This window comes from Pinus tabuliformis, chromosome Q (genome assembly GCF_031772625.1).
Source record: "Pinus tabuliformis cultivar Carrire ecotype Pingquan chromosome Q, CPIR1, whole genome shotgun sequence".
NCBI lineage: Eukaryota > Viridiplantae > Streptophyta > Pinopsida > Pinales > Pinaceae > Pinus > Pinus tabuliformis.
Genome location: NC_142296.1, coordinates 586,875,299 through 586,897,602, shown reverse-complemented (window position 1 = coordinate 586,897,602; position 22,304 = coordinate 586,875,299). Strand labels below are relative to the sequence as shown.

The 22,304-nt window shown below is 38.5% G+C and overlaps 1 protein-coding gene across 1 annotated transcript in view; it reads right to left on the bottom strand.

Moving 5' to 3' along the window:
- LOC149220822 (Polynucleotidyl transferase, ribonuclease H-like superfamily protein) overlaps positions 1-6,669 on the bottom strand; it is a 76,506-nt gene extending 69,837 nt beyond the window's left edge. The window contains exons 1-2 of the mRNA XM_089384927.1: positions 6,410-6,669; positions 6,252-6,323 (exon numbers count right to left, since the gene is read on the bottom strand). Of these exons, the coding sequence (XP_089241053.1) occupies positions 6,252-6,323; positions 6,410-6,491 (154 nt within the window). The 5' untranslated portion in view covers positions 6,492-6,669. The remainder of the gene's footprint in view (positions 1-6,251; positions 6,324-6,409) is intronic.
- Between the last annotated feature and the right edge of the window lie 15,635 nt (positions 6,670-22,304).

The window sequence follows — 22,304 nt, the reverse complement described above, 5'->3', positions numbered from 1 at the left end:
CAATGAAGTCGAATTACCTTTCTTGAGGCCGACTTGGTGTGGAGAATACTAAATTCATTTTTGACTCAAAAATAATTCTTTTTACATGATTCAAAAGCCCAAGAAGGGTTTCTTTTAATGGACAATGACTCTAATGACTCAGAATAAATCCTAGAAGTCCTCAATGGGTACTTTGACCTAAAACATGATGACCCAAGCATGAAACACATGCTTTAATAAGTCATAATAATAATAATAATAATATTTTCTTCATTCTTTTGACAAGTACATTTCATTGTGATTCAAATAAATTTATGAAGACCGAACCTAGTGACATATTTCAACATGGAGGAGATTCTATTGAAAAATGTAACTAGTGTCAGTCTTTATAATTGTATTCAAGTCTTGATGTAATGTATTTGTCAAAAGAAAGAAAAAAGAATTTTATTATAAAAGAAATTGACTTATTACAACATGGGTTTCATGCTTGGGTCAATGCTTTTAGGTCAAAGCCTCCTTTGTAGGCTTCTAGGTTTATGTCAAGTGTCATTGTCCATGTCATAATGTAAAAGACCCTTCTTGGGCTTTTTCAATCAAGAAAGAAATTTATTTTTATGTAAAATAGGTCATTTACGCCTCCTTCACCAAGTCAGCCTCAACTAGGACAAGTCGGCCTAATTGAGGGGCAAAATCTACCATATAAAGGCAACAATTCAACCTCATTTGAAGCACATCAATCACAACTTCAATCTAAAGTAGTTGGACGCAGAAAAGGGTGTGAAATTCAAGGAAGAGGAAGGAAACCCTAGCGAAGGAGAAGGAAGTCATTGTCAAGCATAAGAAGTCGAATTTTCTCTCTCTTGTCTCACACGTGCGAAATTGTTGGGTTGCTAGAAGGGCCGAAATTGCAATATTGTAGCTATGTTGAAATTCTGGAGTTTCTGGGGGTCGAAATTTTGGGTTGTTGCTAGGCTATAGCTGCTAGACAAGAAGAAACTATTGAAGGTTGTTGAATCATATTGGAAGGTTGACTTGGGGGAAGAGGAAGGTCTTTTGGTTAGGTTTAAGGTCTTGGTCTATCTCAATTTGATTAGTGGAAGAGTTTGACTGGATTTTCCCCTAAAGTGGGGTTTTAGCCCTGACTAAGTGCCTACATCTAGTGTCGTTGATCTTCATGCTTTTGTTTTGATGATTGCTTAATGAAAAGAAGATAAAAGAACAACATAAAGAAGATAATAAGAATACAAGAATAATACAAGTAATTATCAACATAAGAAAATATTTTTGTCTTTCCAATTTTCTAACGCATTCTATCTTGTCGAGCCTTAAAATATCAAAAGCTAGTAATTTGCATGGTTGAAAGTGCTTCCCTAGGGCTGTCGTCATTAACCCTAGGCAATTCTAAGGCTATAAAAACCCTAATTCTATACTAAGGCTTCAACTTAGGGTCCCTTGAAGCTTTGTGGCTCTTGTTGTTGATTATATCCTTATAGCAAACCTTTTCCCTCTCCTTGTATGCCTAATTGTGCTACTTTTGAAACGAATATCGAAAACCCTAAGCTACAAGTTCCTTATAGGTTGCTTCCTAGGGACACTATTCCTTGTCTAGTAGAATTGAACCTTGTCCTTAGCCTAAGTATCTTGGGTAAGCTTATTCATTTATCACCTTTGAGCCCTAGAGCAAAAATATCATTTGGGTGACCTAAACTGGGAAGCCTCCCATGTGGTGAAATTTCACTAAAGAGTAGGAGGGGGATTATTGAGGTGACAATGGCGTCCACCTCATTGTTGTGTCTTGACCTTGCATTTGCCTTGTGAGGTATCTCACAAGACCTGCTAGATTTTGAGGCAACAAGACCTAGAATGTTATCATAACCAAACCAGTAGATCCCCCCAAACCGAGAATCAGTTATAACCAATAAAAAATCCTAACCAAAAACACATAAGATTCAAATTTTAAAGAAAAACATATATTTTCATGTGCATCCATATGAATCCAAACCATTTATACACAAACAAGCAAAAGTTCTCATTTATATAGCATGTAAGGGTGCACATAACTAAAATAACACCAAGTGCAATCCAGCTTTGAACTGAAAATACATCAAAAAAACATGCCCTAGATGGCCTCTAGTATCCAAAAAAATCATGCTACAACAAATACCTACATATCATTAAAATCTTTGCCTATATTGGAATCTTCATCCTCAATATCACCCTCTAAGCATTTGAATAAGAAAAAAAATGTTGAGCATGTCAATTCAAGATTTTGTTTGAGCAATGGGCACATTTTTGGAAGGATTATGATAGAGGAGTTTGACAACCAATGCCACTACATCAAGGTACATAGAGGGCCTAGTACTCTTGAATAAATTCTAGTTCCATACCCCCCTACATGAAAAAATCCAATGGTTCTTAAATTTAAAAGTCTATTGGATTTTGTGTGGGATCTAAAATTCTATTTTCTCCATATGAAATTCAATGAGTTCAAAACCACTCTCAAACATCCTGAGTCATTTCATGGTAATGTTAAAAATTTAAGTAAAAGGATGAAAATGAAAAATAAAAGAGAATGTCACTTTTACTTCAAAAATTTAACATTGGCATAGCAATAGTAGGGCCATTGTCATGAATATTAGGTACCTATTGTGAGCCAAAAGCCAATTAAGAGAAAAATTAAAAAAAAAACAAAACAAAACAAGCCCCACGTGCTACGTTGTACGCGGCTTTACCAAGTCAACGAGTTCGGTACTAGTAACCAAACTAACCGGTTTCGTTACAAAACAAACCAATTCGATACCAAACCGGCCAGTTCCATTACAGAACCAACTAGTTCGGTACCAAACTAGCCAAAAACAGTTCAAGAGGCCGGTCTGAACCTATTTTGCCCTCCAATCGATCAAACTAACCAGTTCAAACTAGTTAGGTACCGAATTAGCCAAAAACAGTTCAGGAGGCCAGTTTGAACCTATTTTCCCCTCCAACTTATTAGACTAACTGGTTCAGACCAGTTCAACCTAGTTCTAATAACACTGCCTAAATGGCATGATGACTTTTTTGACAATATGTACATGAAGAGGTTAGTTACTTGCTTGGGAGGACAACTGGTCGTGGAGGAGAAGCATTGGGCATCTTGGAGGACAACATTAGGCCCCAAGATGACATGGGGACACTTCGTTGTGTGCATAGAGCCTTGTACTTGACTTGAGGATGCTCAAGTTGAGGAGTGATCATGTAGGTGAGGTGGACCCAAAGCTATGCATGGCTTAGAAGGTTGTGTTAAATCACTAGAGGCCTTTGGAGGAGGATTGTTGGAGCATTGAAGGCCTTTGGAGGAGCACAAGACCTTTCTTGAGGAGTGTTGGACCTTTCTTGAGGAGCACTCAACCTTGAACCCCTTCATGTTTAACATGCATTCTTTGGAGCTTAACATGTGTCACTTAGAATTGGAGCGCTTCAAATGTGGGCCTATCTATCATTTAGGTAGGTTGCCTCCAAACCAACTGGACCGATCAATTCCACTACTTCTAGTCTAGTTCTAATAAAACTCATTTGATGTACCATTTCACATCTTATATTCCAATTTTAATTTCATATTTATGTAACAATGCATTTATTTGATGTTGATGTTCCTTTAGAAAGTACAAATTGGGGACAGAAATTGTATATTTTAGGTTCTTGATAATCTCTGATATTTCCCCCAATATTGCCAATAAGTGATATTCTAGACCCTTGACAATAAATTTCCAATAACAATAGCATTGGTCATAGAAGATAAAAATGAAGGGAATTTTCATCCTAATTCGAATTACAAATCAAATATGAAAAATTGATAATGGTGGTTGCTTTGATCCAAAAAATTTAACCAAATTGCATCTCAAGGTGCACGAGAAAAAGTGATCATTCAAGAGTTGGTGTGCAAGAAGAGCATTACAGTGAGGATGTTGAAAATTCTAATTCAAGCAGAAGATGGTGTTGATTAAGAGGACATGACAACAAAGAAAAGGTCCAGCTTGTACTACAAAACTCTGGAGGATGTACAGTTGGAGGAAATTCCTCAACCGAGAGAAGAATGTACAAAGCAAAAAACATAAAAGATAAGGCAAACAACAAGGTTATTTTGATTTAGTTGTTGTTGATGTCAAAAACATAATGGGAAGAAATCCTTCAAGGAGTATGAAGAAAAAGTGTCCAAAGTAGAACAGGAGCATGACTTTGTTGTGCTACGGAGGAGTGGAAAAGGTGTGTTCAGTGGACAAACAAGACTCTACACCAATGGTAAAATGTTTGAATTTTTCAATAAACATTGACTATCATCCAACTGTTAAGTCAATCACCATGCAAAGGGTTGGTGACAAGATTTATTCTACTCAACCATGCCAGCTACACGGCACGCAGTTCTTTCCAGTTGTTGACCACCGGCACTGCTCGGAAGTGAGCTGCAGTCATTTTACAGCTTGCTTGGTCCACATAAGTTGATTATGTTTTGAGACAAGCAACTCGAATTAATATGACCACCATTAGAGGTGGTCCGATACATGATTCATAATCTGGAGCAGGTTTGATCAAATTGTGTTCGTAATGCATTATCTGGAGCAAGTTTTATTCTAGGAAAATAACAAGAATTGGGGCAGATTCACAGTAAATAATGCTAAATATAATTCAGAGTTTCCATGGGTCATTTTATTAGACCAATATTAAGAGACTGATTAAATTCCCAGATAACTACCACATTAAATTCCAACTAATCACAAAATGGGTTCCATGTATTGTCCTACATAACAATGTGAAACGGATAGCACCAGGCTATGATAATAACAGGATAGAGGAAGCAAATGGAATCCCACAACCAGCTGCATGCCACTTCTTTCTGACTGTTGTTTTATGACCATCGGTACCCTCCAGAAAATTATAGTATAGAAAGTAAGGAAAATATTTATGATTGAAAGTTAGTCAGAAATGACCTTTACCGTTTGCATCCCAAGGTGCAATCCTGTGAATAAAAGTGAACTTGATTAACCTACCAGGCTGAAAGTGACCCTTACTGTATCCACCCAGTCTTCATAGGGTCCCGTATAGAAGAGAACCCGAGTATAAACAAGTAGCAGTGATGTTGAACTCACCTCGATCTATCTGCCAAAAAGTTCAACTATGTGCAACTTTTTAGGACACATTAATTTAGATCACGCTTGAAGTGGGTTCATAAAGGCAGATGGATGTTCGGGGTTTTTTTAAATGATACATCACTTTGCAGTGCGTAATGATATACAAAGGAATCTGCTTAACAAGATCGATTGGAAAGCAACCTTAAGTTCCAGAAATGAACTATTAATCAAACTCTTCCGCAAATAAAATATATATATGTCCCCGAGAAGAATGGAGGAAAAACCGCATAATACCTATCTTGGCGTTTTATAATGCTTGCACAAAGTTGTTCAAACCGTACATAAATTTATTTAGTCCTCAGAGGAATCAAATGGTAAGCTAAATGCAGACAGACACACACAACTTGACAAAGCCAAAGCCCACGAAATGTGAAGAAGCGCATTATTAGACTTTGACGCCAAATTCTGAATTCTGAGAGCACAAGAAGAATAGATGCCATTTCGTTCCTTTCAATCCAAATCAGTAGGTCGAATCTCCGCAACATTAAAGTCATAACATTAAACCCAACAAAAAATTACGCGCTGCGAACTGGCCCTCGGTCACTGCCAGGGTCCCCATTTTGCTATGGTCTGCCTCACCTGAGTGTCATGTCAAAATGGGATGAGGCCAGTTACAAGTGTCACGTGAATTTGGCAAAACAAATGTCCACCGCACCTGACTCCTCAACCTAGGGAAGCCCATGTTATACAATGTAGCACCAACTCCGTGTCATGTTTTTATTAGCAACTTTCGAAAAACCATAAATAAAAAATGAAAGTTAAATAAGATGATGCAGAGAAGACACTTAATGGGCTCATCTACAGTGAAGTTATTTAAAACCTGGATATCAAAAACAAGCAACGGTAGTGTTGTGCGCCAAACAGACACCATTGAGCTCGCTGTACACTAATTGTATTTAGAGTTAAGGATTCGCGCAGTGGGGACCGGTTAGGTCGAGCTGTGCATTTTTTAAGTGATGTGAATAACATAATCGTGTGCCTGCACGATCACGCAGAGGCCATCCTAATACTCAAAGCCATCCAGCCTTTATTGTGGACATTAAATCATAGTGCTAATGCATTATATTTCTAACAGACTAAAAGAAAGAGTGCTGAAAAAGTAATGACCTGCAAACTTCAATGTAGCAAGGGTATTCTGGTAAGAAGCTGAACAATATAAGCATCCATACACCATGGGACCTGAGAATAACACAAACTAATTAGGTCAAATTTCAGGCGGGAAAATGTTGCAGATAGAGATAGTTATCAGCGAAGGCGTGTTTAACCTAAAACAGGGCCTCTGCCAGCTTCGTCGATGCCCATTACGCAGGGCTTGCTGGCCCAGTCAGGGAGAGGATTCGAACCCATCACTTTTCTTCCAAACTACACCCTCCTCTTCTCCCTCTTAGTCCACTTTTCATTAGCTTACTTCCAAGGTCTATGTTTCTGAAGCAAATTGCCCGCCAAAATCCCCCACATTGTCAACCAAATTAACCGCCAAAACAAAAAATAAGCCATTTAAACCACGGACATAAACTTGGAGATGAATCGAACGTTTTCACTTATATTCTAGATTTATAATTTAATATTTTCCATGATACGGAGAGTGGTGTGATGCATCATTGGGTTGTATATGGTTTTGGGTGAGATTTATACAAATCAAATCGGGTTGTATATGGTTTTGGATGAGATTTATACCAATCAAATAGGTATTTTGGGTAAAAAAGTAATCGGTTTTATAGGTATTTTGGGTAAAAAATAATCGGTTTTATAGCCTATTTTTAGTTTTGTGAAAGTTAAATAATTTTTTTTTTTTTTTTTTTCATATTGAGCTCATATCCAGTATACTTGGTAATGGTTTCTAGTTTTATTGTTAAAAGGAGTTTTTAACCTTGTAGACGTTAAAATAATTTTTTTCTCTTATTTTTTTATATTGACCTCATATCAACTATACTCTTGTAATAGTTTCTAGTTTTATTGTTAAAAGGAGCCTTGATGAATATCTTATTTTTTTCTACTTGAAAATACATTATACTTGAAAGATAGTTTAATGATGATTTAGAAATAACATTTTAAAATAAAGTGGAAAGTGAAGAAGGGGCTATATATAATCTAAGGGGGACAATAGTTTATATCTATGAATGGTGTATCGAAGTCATCGCTAACAACATAGCACAAGCTTACACTTAATTGCAATAACTAAATGTAGCCAACAATCCATAAATTAGAAAACTAAATATCATTGGGGACTCAATCATCCTCATAAAACACATGCTCTCATATACTCTTCCATCTGACCTTTGTCTAACCTCAATTTTGAAAAAAGATAAGAAATATTAGTGGCACATTTGAAATAGTGGAATGGTTCCATATTCTTGAAAAGCATAAAAATGTGGCCAATTCAAAAGCTAATTTGGCTACAAGTTAAAAAGGTGGGACCTTAATTATTATTGAGTGAGTGATTAGCCCCGAGGGTTAGCTTAATTAGTCGAGTTCATGTTCCTAAAGCACCTTGCTAATGGGAGGTCATGTGGTCAATTCTCCTTGACACCCTCCGGGTTAGGCTCTACTAATAAGCCGATGGGATGTGATCCCTTTGTGTGGATTTGCACAAAGATTCCTCAAAAAAAAAAAGAACGAGAGTGATTCTGTGATTTGTTGAGATCGAACACCATTAGATAATGGTTAAAATAAGCACAAGTTTATGGAAATGGGTTTGTCATTGATCATAACGGGGGTAAAGAGAACAAGATGCAAGCTCGAAGTATTATACAAAATACACCTCTAGCTAGCAAACTCATTGCAATTTGACCTTTGGAATAGTGTGCATGCAATGGTTTCTTGAATTAGCGAAATGGTATTGGAATTTATTGGTAAAATACAAAATAAGAAGTTCCAACAACTTAAAGTAAGATGGCATGGAAGAATGAGTGAAAATGATACCATGTGCTCCAACATCATAAAATTGTTAAACCTTAACATGGATGATCCCTAGAACAAAATATCATAATATTATTTAAACATTGTCATAGCCTTGAATAAGCCTCCTATCGTAAACATTATATGTGAAATAGAATCAACTTGTCATAATCTTGTGGTAGACATTGGAGAAGGAATAAAACAAGAATGTGCTAAGCCAATAAGGAAGGCAAAGAATCTGAGAAAAAAAAAAGGCATTACTAGATAGGAAGGTTGCCTTGAAGAAGTTAAGGAGGAATCATGACATTAAACTTTTTAGGGTTAACAAAGGGAATACTACCATATTAATAAACACATCAAACTACAACCAAACAAACTTGGATCGTCTATCCAAAAGTGGAAGCTAAATAGTCTTTACAAGTGATACCAGTAGTAAAACCGTGAAAGAGGTTGCTCAAACAATCATGAACACACCTTGAGATGACTTAATAAAAAGGAAGTTATTGCCAAGAGATCTAATTATTCCACACATGTATGGTTTGCTACAGATTCATATGGATGGTATTCCTCTTAGACCAATAGTAAATACTACTGGATCTCCAACATATAAACTAGGCAAGTTTTTAGCCATCAAACTAAAAAGTCTCAATGGGAAAATTAATTCATTTATTAAAGACTTCGAAAGTTGGATAAGTGAAATAAAATATATAAAAGTCAAGGAAGGAGACATATTGGTTAATTTTGGTGTGCTATCATTTTGTTCACCAAAATTCTAACTCAAGATGCCATCAATGCCATTAAAGATATAACTAACACTGAAATTGCAAATTTGTTGAGTGTTTCTGTGATGTCTACTTTTTTCAGTTTTCAAGGAACCATTTATGAACGAATGAAGGAATTGCTATGGGGCCACCACTCTCATCTTTTGTTGCTAATTTATACATGGAGAATTTTGAGAGCTACATCTTGGTATCCTATCCACTAAAACCCAAACTATGGAATTGTTTCGCGGATGATATTAATATAGTGTGACCCCGTGGAAGACAAAACTTGGAGGAATTCTTAAAGAACTAGAATTAGAACATTAATATCACGATGGAAATAGATAATGAGAAAACCATACCCTTTCTAGATGTCTTGTTGACCAAAAAGGAGGATGGGTGTCCAATGCGACAAGTTTACAGAAAGAAGACTTGCACTAATAGGTATCTTCATGCAAATTCACGTTGCTTCCTATCACAATAACTCTGTGTAATCAATACTTTTCCAATGAAGATCATATTAATCAAGAATTAAGGCATGTCTCAAAATTTTCTAGAAGGGAATGGGTGTGAAAGTAAGCAACTTGAAAGAGTTGTCAGTAAAGCAAGAAGAGGGAAGGGGTGCCCTAACCTATTTACCCTACATCGAATGAACAACGAACGAGATGGAAAAAATATAAAAATAAGTAAACATAGATGTTGCCTTCTCCCCCCAAATACAATTAGCAAGATGGTTAATTCAATGAAGGCTTTGCCAAATCTTAAACTATAGAAAGGAGTGTACTCTATTCCATGTTTATGTGGCAAACTTTACATTGGTGACAGGAAAATCCATTCAAGTAAGGTTAAAAGAACATTGTGTAGATTTAAAACACGATACAATTAAAATATTCACCTTCACAGAGCTCGTGAATAACACCAATCACCAAATGTGTTTGGAAGACACAAAGATTATTGTAAAGGAAGGAAACTACACCAAAACAAAAATAAGAGAAACTCTAGAAATTGAATTGCATCCTAATAATATTAACCGTGATGATGGTGCTAGGTTAAGTGAAGTTTGAATGTCCTTGGTTCACATTCTAAAAAACTTCTGAAGGAATATTCCCAATGTTAATTAAGTTTGGTTGTTATGTGTGGTTAATAATGATTATTAATATGATTAATGACATTATTTCTTTGTGATTTTTCACACTCTTAAATATGGTCATTGAGAGGATAAATTTTTTTGATGATACGAAAAGAAGAATGCAATATTTGCATTAATTAATGATGGGAGTATGTTCAACCTATTCCTTAATATGAAACTCAACCTATGTGATGTTGAATCATCATGGGAAATAGCTTAGCACATGTCAATATTTCCCCACATAACAAGGACAAGGCCAATAAGACCTATGTGTTATTGCCACATGTTTCACTTGGTTCCCTCGACTCTTAATGAATACCTTGATGTAATTGATTGTCATCATGGTGGGATAACGAAGATGGCACTCGGTGTTACAAGCATTATAATCTAATTGTCTCTATTTAGGATTATGTTGTCGAGTTATAACAAACTTTGGCACCTAGACACGGGCCCTCTTCCAATAACATCAAATAAATCATCTCAAGTAGCCATACCTGGCATTTCATTCTTGAAAGAGGTAAATTATAAGTTTGTTCAGTGTTATATTATTGAATTGGGAACTTTAACCTAGGAAATAACTTTTGGATCTAGTCTGCGTGTTGGTTCTTTACAAGTGTGAATTGGGAATTGTGTATTTTGCATTGTTTCAATGGTTTATGCCCTCCCCCCTTCACTTTACTAGTCCTGATCCTTTGACCCTCTATCATAAGTATATTGACTATAGAGAGCTTCAAGAAATGTGCCTCTCTCTACAAAGGCACGATGATACTATAAAAGAGTTTTCACCCTTCCATTCCTTTCTTGATAATTCGTGTAAGCAATAAACTAGTTTTAATCTGAAGATTGAAATCACCATGGGTATATTGCTACAACAAAAGATGTAATTAATCATATTGTAATTGATTATCCGTGAGTTCTATTGTCACTAGGAACAAGCTATAGCAATGCAACAAGGGGGATTACATTCCATTGAATATCCATGAATCCCACGTCCAACTCAACTGATATATGGCATTGTTGATAGTGCTAGACCCACCAACATTCAAGGGATCTCCCTGATAAGAATTCCCAACTAGACTTCAAACCATTTAGAGTAGGAGTCCCAGCAATGGGTGGTAATCTAATGCCTTGACCACAGTGGCGCGCAAGATAAGTATGATAACTTTGGGTGAGAGCAAGCATGTGACCTTATGGAGATTCAAGTGCGATGCATGAGGGTTCTAACATATGGAGGGGAAAAGGAAGTGTGCCCCTTAGAAGCCTGTAATAGTATGCAGCTTGAAAGGAACACACGAGCGGAATGACATCACAAGCTAAAATGCAGAATAGTCCACAAATTAAAGTGACGAGTTAATCCAACAACACACATTCAACAAGATTCGTACAATTGCATACAAAGTAGTTCATAAGCAAATGTGTAAGTTAAACAACATACATTGCTAAAGCAACCATAATAGTCCAACTACAATAACAACATATGCATGAAAGTGTGTTGGCTCTGATATTATTATTATAAGTGAAAGTTCCATCCATACATACACCATTGATGACCACTAGCCCCAATAGTGGAACATTACAGTCAAGAACACCTGCTCCTCCAAAGAATATACTCGCTCTATGATGTGGAGAAGCCAAGGCTCGTCGCAATACTCCCGAGCCTTTTCTAAGCCTAAGACTAGCCAAAAGCCTGGCTCCCAAAAGCCTGTGAGGTTCTATTTATAACAAATGATGGGGTGACCCTTCACATTCCCCTTTTTGACTCTTTGACTACCTCAATGACTCTTCAACTTCATTACAAATAAATCATTACATAACATGATGACATTTCTCATTCCACTAATGACACTTGGAATTTCACTTACAACATATTTACAAATAATATTACATTTTCCACATGTACCCATGTAAGACAAAATAGGCTATCGATAGCCAAACAAGACAAAAACACTATGACTTTGAAGTTTGGGGAAAGACCAATTCGATAACATCCACTTGGTGCTTCTCGGTCACATGTTGATGCCAAGCTTGGTACTGATGATGTCCCCAAACTACTTGATGGTGTCTTTCTCATAGCAGACTCTTACCTCCATAACATTCGGGTATATGGTCTTGGAACCTGTATCCAACTCAACCTGAAGCATGTGCAACATGGTGTTGACAATGATTAGACCACCAATGTACTTTTGCATGTTATGTGTGCTCAGCTCCAAGTATTCCCTGGTGGCCTCTCACCTTAGCTACTCCATGTACTCATTGATCTCTAGTCTGATTTGGTTCTTGGGTCTAGCCTTGGTGAGGGAATCGATTGATGGGATCTTGTGCGTTCTCACCATGACATCCCAACTATTATACAACCGTGCATATGAGGCATGTATGTTGTCAACGAATGGGCCAAGCTGCTCATAGTTTTGGATCAACATCCGGACCTTTGCTTTCTCCAGCTTTGCATGTGGCTTCATTTTCTTTAGCAAGTGAAGCGAGGCCGCTTTCTACCGCATTGTCCACTCTTGCACATGGGCGATAACAACATGTATGTTCTTAAGAGTTTGAACAAACTCTTTTCTATGTTGTTGTAAGCCATGCCCATGGGAAACTACTTTATGCACAGTGACAAATCTGTCATAAAGCTTCTACGTGGTAGTCTCAAGTCTCGACACTTCAACAAGTATCACTTTCCTCATCTCTGCCATTGTGGAAACTGCACTTTGTTCTTGAAGTTGTTCTTCCTCTTGCCCGGAAACCTGTAAATTCTTTTCCATTTGTTCATTCTAAGCCAATAGGAACTTAACCTTTGAGCTTGTTGCTCCTACATAGGCCAAGGTGGCATCGGCAAGGGCAACTGGATGCTTTCTGATATCTGACACTATCACCCTCTCCTTCATTAATGCAAGTGGTGCATGATAATTTGGATAGTCCTTCCTCTACACTTGTACAATATTTTTTCTGCAACTCATCAAATGATAGATTGTACACATCCATGACTGGATCAACATCAAGGAGAACAACCTCTCCTTATTCGCTCGAGGATGGTTCTGACACTGGAGGTGGCGGAGACTGAGAGATTACCTCCGATACTCACATAAGGTCAGTGTCTTCATTCTGTGGCTACTGTTCCAACTCCATGGGTGTCACTTCAATCAAATACTCAATCTGTTGAGCAAACTCCCAATCTTGCACGTATTCACCCTCTTCTTCAACTGCCAGTTGTTCCGACTCCTAAACCTATATGGGAGTTGTTTGCTCTGTCATCGTGCCTTGCCTTTCTTCTTCCTCATGTTTCTGCTTCTCTTCTCTTTCTATCCTCCTCAACTCCTACTCTTCCTTTAACTTCTTCTTCGTCTCCTACAACTTTAGTTCTACTTCCTACATCGTTTTCTTTTCTCTCTTCCTTCACTCTGTTGTCTTTATCTCTTGCTCCCTCTTTGCTTCCGCTACCAAAGCTGCTTTCTCCAATAGGGGATCTACCTTCATCTTGTAACTTTGCTCTGCTTCTAGATCCTCAACAACCTTCCTCTTTCCCTTGTCCTGCACTTGGTTGCTACTTATTGTTGTTGTTGTTGTTTCTTCTTGAGTTGACGCTACTTGCAGAGTAGCCTTCGAAGTTGTTGCTATACTGACCGGCTCGTGGATTTTGGAGGCATTGTAACAATACCTCCAAGGGTCCTCCTCATGCCAATGAAATATCTTGTGGATTCATGGATAGTACACCTTCGCACAGTGGTTCTTGCAAATACCGTGGGGATCATACGGATTAAATTATTTGGTATCGAACTTGAATTTCAATATCTCCTTAGCTTCGACATCTACATCTTTCAAGCTTTTAATCTCGTACAATTTGATCCACAAAGGAAGAGAGGGACATGGCACTTTCTTCTTCCTATGCAGTCTTGTTGATAACCCTATGAAGAGGTGATATGAGACCTCTTGCATGACCAACTTGTCTGTGGCATACCTTGGTAGAACATGCAGAGGCTTCTCTCTACTAAACACTCTAATGAAGGTGCCACAGAGTGAGGCATACCAATCTACAATGTTTAGTATTGCCTCCATTGCTTCTCGGGACATGTAAGGTGGATCCTGCTCAAGGATAAGCTTGTACACTGGGATTATGAAATGATCTTTAGCCTTGCCATTACTCCTCGATAGCTGCAGGCGGAAAGCAACTTGCAATAAATGTTGGCGGTAGACTCATTTAGTGTCCATGTCTAGCTCAGGAGACTGCTACTAGGCATAAATTACATCCAGTAAGTATGCAGACATGTAGAATCTCACTTGCTCATTCTTGGGTAAATTATGGGCATTAGTCACATGGATCTTCAACTGATGAACCAACAAATTTGACTAGTTGAATGGCTTCCCATCACTCACCAACTGGTCCAGTATAACTACCCAACCTTCAAGAAAGGTTTATGTGCTCTCTTGACCGTATATTCGGCATGCAAAGATGATCAATAACTAATAATCCTTCCTGAGATCCTTTGTCTTGTAAACATGATTGCGTGTTTGTCTGAGCTTTGATGACTCTTTCACCTAGCGCTTGACAATATCTGTAGTGTTCACAAAGCTATGGGTAGCATAGAAAAGTGTGTCCATGCGCTTCACCGCCTGGCGTAAATGATACATCTGCTGAAAGTTCTCCGCCCCGAAGCTGGAAAGCTCTATCTCACTGGCATTGCTCAATGTCATAGTCCTTGGATCTGTGTGTCAGACAATCCAGCTGATAATGTCCGCACATGGGAGGTAGGGTACCTACATGCAACCGTGTATAAGCTTGATCGATATATATATATATATATATATATATATATATATATATATATATATATATATATATATATATGCCGGTCCTCTAAGTATTCCTTGAAGTCCTATGTAAATGTATCCTTGATTTCCTACCATGTCAACTTTGTGCCCTTCTCAATAAACAACTGAGTGTCTGCATAAACTGGTAGATCAACTGATATCTGCTCAACTGCTTCCCTAGTACTACTCTCGGCGGTTTCCTTTGACGCAACTCTCTTTGATGCCATGTTAACTGTAATTGATGACATGCAGAGGCTTCTCTCTACTAAATACTCTAATGAAGGTGCCACAGAGTGAGGCATACCAATCTACAATGTTTAGTATTGCCTCCATTGCTTCTCGGGACATGTAAGGTGGATCCTGCTCAAGGATAAGCTTGTACACTGGGATTATGAAATGATCTTTAGCCTTGCCATTACTCCTCGATAGCTGCAGGCGGAAAGCAACTTGCAATAAATGTTGGCGGTAGACTCATTTAGTGTCCATGTCTAGCTCAGGAGACTGCTACTAGGCATAAATTACATCCAGTAAGTATGCAGACATGTAGAATCTCACTTGCTCATTCTTGGGTAGATTATGGGCATTAGTCACATGGATCTTCAACTGATGAGCCAACAAATTTGACTAGTTGAATGGCTTCCCATCACTCACCAACTGGTCCAGTACAACTACCCAACCTTCAAGAAAGGTTTATGTGCTCTCTTGACCGTATATTCGGCATGCAAAGATGATCAAGAACTAATAATCCTTCCTGAGAGACTTTGTCTTGTAAACATGATTGGGTGTTTGTCTGAACTTTGATGACTCTTTCACCTAGCGCTTGACAATATCTGTAGTGTTCACAAAGCTATGGGTAGCATAGAAAAGTTTGTCCATGCGCTTCACCGCCTGGGGTAAATGATACATCTGCTGAAAGTTCTCCGCCCCGAAGCTGGAAAGCTCTATCTCACTGGCATTGCTCAATGTCATAGTCCTTGGATCTGTGTGTCAGACAATCCAGCTGATAATGTCCGCACATGGGAGGTAGGGTACCTACATGCAACCTTGTATAAGCTTGATCGTTAGATATATATATATATATATATATATATATATATATATATATATATATATATATATATATATGCCGGTCCTCTAAGTATTCCTTGAAGTCCTATGTAAATGTATCCTTGATTTCCTACCATGTCAACTTTGTGCCCTTCTCAATAAACAACTGATATCTGCTCAACTGCTTCCCTAGTACTACTCTCGGCGGTTTCCTTTGACGCAACTCTCTTTGATGCCATGTTAACTGTAATTGCTAGTGAGATGCTCAATAACTATTGTACCTGTAGGACATAAAGGACACTCGTGGCAATCAAATGCCAACTAATAAATCTAAGCAACTTCAAGACAAGACCAAGCAACAAATTAGGCTCAAGATGGGAAGGACAGCGCAACTATGGTTCACAGAGATCACTGGCTACCTACTGGAACTGCGCATTGCGCAGTCAATGGGAAGGCTTGCTGACTGGAATTGTGAAATGTGCAGTTCAGTCTGGGCAATGGGCAGGGAGAGACTACACATTACGCAGTCTCAGTGGCTAGACTGGGAGGCTAGCTCCTGGAACTGCGCAGTGCGCAGTTGGATCCAGGCCAGGACAACCTCTACGCAATTTCAGAATCCAAGGCAGAGGCCTTGAGCTCCCGGAATGCACAGTGCATGTAGTGAAAAGGGAAATCCGGGTAAGGGGAGCCCAAATTTGCCCAAGGGGAGCGTGAAATCAAGCAGATCTGAAGGATGGTGTGATGTTGAGTGCCGATATAACTAAGTGATGATGCATGCAAGTGAAACAAGTGCAGGAATAAATCAAACTGAAGGGAAATGAAGCATGTGAAGGGAGTTTTCGTAACGACAATCGTTAGTAAAAAAGGGGAAAATACATGCGACACTTGGGAAAGGCAATCTAAAACTTGGAACAACACTTAGACGAGCTAAACCAAGTTAAAACGCAACCATCATTCAAAAAAAAGTGAAACGACACTCTCACAAGCTAAACAAGCAAAAATGACAGAGAAAGCGGCAAAAGACTAGAAAAGCAAAACTTACCCGAAAAAGCGACGACGATCTTACCGCAGGTTCCTTGATCTTCTCGGGAATGCCAGAGCTCCAATATTGAATGTGCAGATGAGATCTAGTAGCATCGATTAAATAGATTTGGTCAATTTAGGGTTTATGACGTGAATGCCACAAATCAAGGAAAAAGTGACACTTGGCAGCAGTTTCCAAAATAACTCAAGTGCCTCCTTCAAACTGCTAAAAATAGATCCCTATTTTTTAGGGATTTTTTTTTTTTCTTTTTTGGGAAAAGTTGCCATGTATTACCCAGAGAGATTTTGCAATTTTGGGAGGAACCAGGCAACTCTCTAGTTCATGCACTGGGCAGCTTCTGAGCATAAAGTCTTTTGCGCAATTTTTGGGTTGAGTGGCTTTGGGTTGCCTCTTATGCTCTACGCAATTCTTGAGCTCAAGGCTCACTATCAACTTGGACTGCACAATTCACGAGAGCAAGGCTAATTGCCCTTAAGGATTGCAAAGTTCTCTAAGTCAAGCCTGAAACTGGATGAAAACCAAGTCAAGAGATCGACTTGTGGGTTATAAAGTAAGCCAAGTAAGCAAACACAAGCCACGATGCAAAGGATGAAGCTCAATCAAATCACAAGTACTTGGATTAGTGCAAGATGAGATGTTGTGATTTAGAAGGGAGGCTCCAAAACAATGCATGGGCAAAATTTTGGAGGGTGGTTGTAGCCGCTACAACATTGGTGACCCACTCGTAGAACTCTATCTCTCTATATGGACCTTGTCTCGTGCAAAGCGAGTCTAACTCTTTTGGAAGTATTGTTCAGTTCTTCAATTATCATAGCTTCTTCAATAGCTCGAGTTAAAGATGTAGTACCTACCATTCTCTTTATTGATAGCACACATACCGATCCAAGTAAAACTAAGTTGTTTCGATTGGGGATGAGGGGTATATAAATGCACAAGTAATATAGATTATCAGAGTTTTAGTTCCATATATCATGTTGCTCCGCTGCCGGCAGGCTTGGACGGTACCTCGACGAAGTCCTCTTCTTTTGACTTTTATTTTATTTATTTCATTTTATCTATTTTTCCATTTTTCAAAGAACTGTGCATAAGCACTTATTTATTTCATTAGGTGGAAGAGGGATCTCGACTTATTGAGAGCAGAAGAGGGTGTCCCTTTAGAGAAGGATATTTATATATTCCTTTGAAATACTTGTCAAGTCTTTCACTATTTACTTACTCTACTTGACTGAGTTGACAAGAGTTAACCAAATATAGAAAATCGATTAGAGTAGACAGTGCTAGTTAAGAGTGCAAGCATCGTGATTACACCATGACTCTCTATGAAAGGAACTTATTTTCCATTAGGGTATCATCGACTAGAAGAAATGCAAGATTCACATAAATAGGGGGAATAGATAGATAACCAAGTGTTAATAGTTGTACAAGTTCCTCTTGGATTTCACCCTGCTTGTCTCAAGAAGCCAAACACGGTTTCATGCAGAAACTAACTTACAGGTGCAAAAACAAACAACCAAAGAAAGAAGCAAGACAAAGAAAAACAAAGTAAGCAAATCAAGAAACAAACACTACTCTTACTCATAAGCTAAGCAGAGGATAAGCCAGCTCACATGGAGTGATACTTCCAATGCAGCCATTGCCGCATTGGTTGGCCCATGTAGGTGACACCATCATTGACAAGAAAGACATGCAAGCAAACCAACAAACAAGAAAGATACAATAATGTAAACCAAAACGTTTGAAGCTTGTATGCATCCACAGAAAAGAAAAAATGAAAATCACATGGAAGGCACTTTGCGGATGTATCATGGTGTCTTGTTACATTGTGCATAAAAGACAAGCATGTACACATCTTCGAACTTGACAAACAAGCAAACATAAAGAAAGAAGAAAACTTTTGTTTTGCCATAGTGTTTGTTACGTATGAATCCTCCAATGCATGAGCAATAGGCTCATGTGATTCTAGTGGTGATCCAAATTGGATCCTAAAACAATCTCTAAGTTTTCATGAACTCTTTATGCCAAAGTTTCAAAGTCTTATAAAGATCAAGCTTATCAGAGATATCCTCGAAAACAGTTGCAATTTGTGAACAGCGCGGAGCAATGGGGACCTTTGGTCAAGCGTGCAGGGCGTTGGCCCATGGTAACGTGCGCTGCCACAAATTGGCAAAACTAGAGCTCAAATTAAGAAAGGGGGTAGTTTCTGATATGTGGGCAAACCCCTCAAAGAAGGAAAAGCCCCGAGTGCCCGGACCCGAAAAGTTATAAAATGTAACTGATATCGCGCTGATTCCGTCAGAGGTGGGGTCCCACAAAACCAGCAAAATATCAGAAGGGCTTCAAGCGGTAAGCAGTTTCAATCGAGTCCCGCCCAATGCCACACAATGGGCGCCACACATCTAGCGGAAGAGAGAGAAAACCGCTCACATCAGACGGGTAAACGTCATGTTACTGATCCACCCGATATGGAGGATGACTGTTGGATCTGGAGGCTCCAGATCAACAGTAGAGATGTGTTCCTATGGGTGACCGGATTTGACGAAGTAAACAAGCATAGTTGTATAGGATTTGAAGTTCGACGTGGACGATGCGTTGGTAGAAAGTCGTGTTTCGCGGGCATTCTTGTAGTTAACGGAATAAACAGTCATTTTGAGAACGTCCAAGAGAACTGACACTCAGTTCGTTACGAAATAGGTGGCCACCTCCCTGTGAGGCGTTATATAGTGATGATTACGTAGAACAGAGGGATTTAGACGGACAGAGGCAGGGAAACCAGAAAGTCGGGAAGTGGAAACGAACAGTCAGAAAGCAGATTGGCTTTAAAGCCACAAACTGAGAGAAAGAAGCAGGTAAGTTAGACGCAGAAAGCTAAGAGCAGAGAGAAGAAGACAAGTTGACCTGCGGAAGCAAAAAGGCAACATTGATCCAGACAGAGCCAGAGAGAGTCAAAGAGTCTATGTACTGCAGAGAAGGCTTGAGAGGTTCAAGCGAACTCCTCTGTATATGCCTGTCATGTATGAGTCTCAGATTGGGCTCATACTACTGTGACCAATAGAGGTCGAGTTTCAGTAAGTAGAGTCTGTGTACTCCAAAGACTTGGGGGATCCAAGTACAGTCTTGTTGATTTATATCTGCTGTGTGAGACTCAAATTGAGCTCACTGTTGTAAAAACTCTGCTTTTGAAAACATAATAGAGAGGCCACCACTGAAGGCTGGACCGGGAGACGTAGCCTAGGAGTATTGGGTGAACTCCTTATTAAACTTGTTGTGTTTACATGTTTGCCTGTTATGTTTTCTCTAACTGCTTCAGTGTCTGTGTATTTCGCAATCTTATCGATCTGTTGCATAAAATAACATAGGCACATCCATGCACATGAGTTTTTAATACCTTAATTGTTTGTCTTATATCAATATCAGATCAAGTGGTATCAGAGCTCTAAGTTACTAAGGTTAGACAAGCTTATGCTGGATTTTTGTTGAATGATAACTAGATCAAAACTTAAATTAGGAGAAGGAGAGTTGGTTGAAGCTAACCCAGAAATTGGAAGAGTCTACCCTAAGAGGAAAATGTCAGAACAAAGTCCCTTGGAATCAGACTCCCAGTTCATGGATAGTTTCATGACCATGAGAGCCATGGTAGAAGAAATGTATAGAGAATTTAAGAAAGGTAGAGATGAAGATTCATCAAACTCCAAACAAGATAAAGGAGCAGAAGAATCTCTCCTCCATGACCACTCCAAAGGCAAAGGGAAAGAAGAAAAACTTCCCACACCTCCTAATATCCCTAAAAATAAAAAGAAAACATCTTTGATTAAATTAGATGTTAAATTTGATTTACTGATATATGATGGAGAGTTGAATGCAAAGAAGTTGGATAATTGGATTAGACAGATTGATGTATATTGCAGGGTGCAGAGCATTGATTCAGACAAGAGTAAGATTCAGCTGGCCAGCCTACCCCTTTGAGACACTGCCTTTGTATGGTGGGAAAGTAGGACACAAGCTGACATGAAGAAGCATGGTAAAGTTCTTTCTGTCTGGAGTGAATTTGTTTCTGCAATTAAAAAACAGTTCTATCCACTAGCTTATATGCAGCAAGCCATGATGAGTTAGCAAACTCTTCGACAATTAAAGGGGCAAAGTGTACAAGGCTACACCCAAGAATTTAGGAAAAGAGCTTTGATTCTAGGAATTTCTTTAGACTCACCTGAAACTTTGTTGAAGTATATAGGTGGTCTATATAACTATTTTAACCACACCATTCTCATGTTTAATCCCACTAGCATAGATGAGGTATCTATTCAGGCTACACATCTAGAGGCTAGAGGCAAGAATGTGAACCCAGAAGTTGGGGGATCATCAAAACCCACTACAAGCAAGAATAAGGAAAAGAGAAAACATAAATGGAAAGAGAGGAAGACAAATACTGTACAAAAGACCAAATCTTCATGCACTCACTGCAAGAAGGATGGGCATGATGATGAACACTGTTGGATTCTGCATCCAGAGCTGAGGCCCAAGAAGTACGATGGCAAAAAGAAGAAGATTGTTGCAACTATTCAAAAAGATTTGGGGTCAGACTCAGGGGATGAAACAACAATCACAGCCACAGGTATAAAAGGTAAAAATTCTGAAGCATCTACTAGTAATTCTGCACAATCTACTGATAATGAAGAAAATGAGAGGAAAAGACATGAGCTTTTTCATATTAGAGTTATTTCTAAGCATCAAAAGATTGATACTTTGTTTGATAGTGGCTCACAAGTAAACTTAATTTTTGAATCAATTGTAAAGAAGCTGGGATTACTAACCACACCTCACAAGAAACCATATCCATTAGGTTGGTTATGTGATAAAGCAAAGCTACAAGTGACTAGACAATGTAAACTTAGGTTTTCTTTTGGGTCAGCATTTGTAGATGAGGTTGAGTTAGATATTGTTCCCTTGGATATATGTGGAATTGTTTTAGGAAGTCCTTACTTGTATGATAGAAAAGCTATTTTCTATAGGGTAGAAAACAAGTATCAACTCGTTAAAAATGGAATTGAATATAATGTAAGAGCTCATAAACTCAAGGATAATTATACTCTCATAAACTCAGGGCAGATGAAAAGAATTGTAAATTCATGCAAACAATTTTTATTGATGGTTGTAAAGGAAAAAAAAACCTGATAAAACCAATGTATTTGAGGGTTGTAATGCTAAACAACAAGTTGATTTAGAAAAAGTTGTTTCAGAATATGATACACTATTTCAAGAACCTAAAGGTATACCATCCAAAAAGGAAATAGTACATGATATTAATTTGCAGCAAGATGCTCCATTGCCTAACATCAAAATGTATAAGTTGTCCACTTTAGAGAATGCAGAAATCAAGAAGTAGGTACAGGAGCTACTCGAGAAAGGGTTCATAAGACCTAGCACATTGCCATGTGGGTCTCCAATTGTACTGGTGAGAAAGAAAGATGGCTCATGGAGAA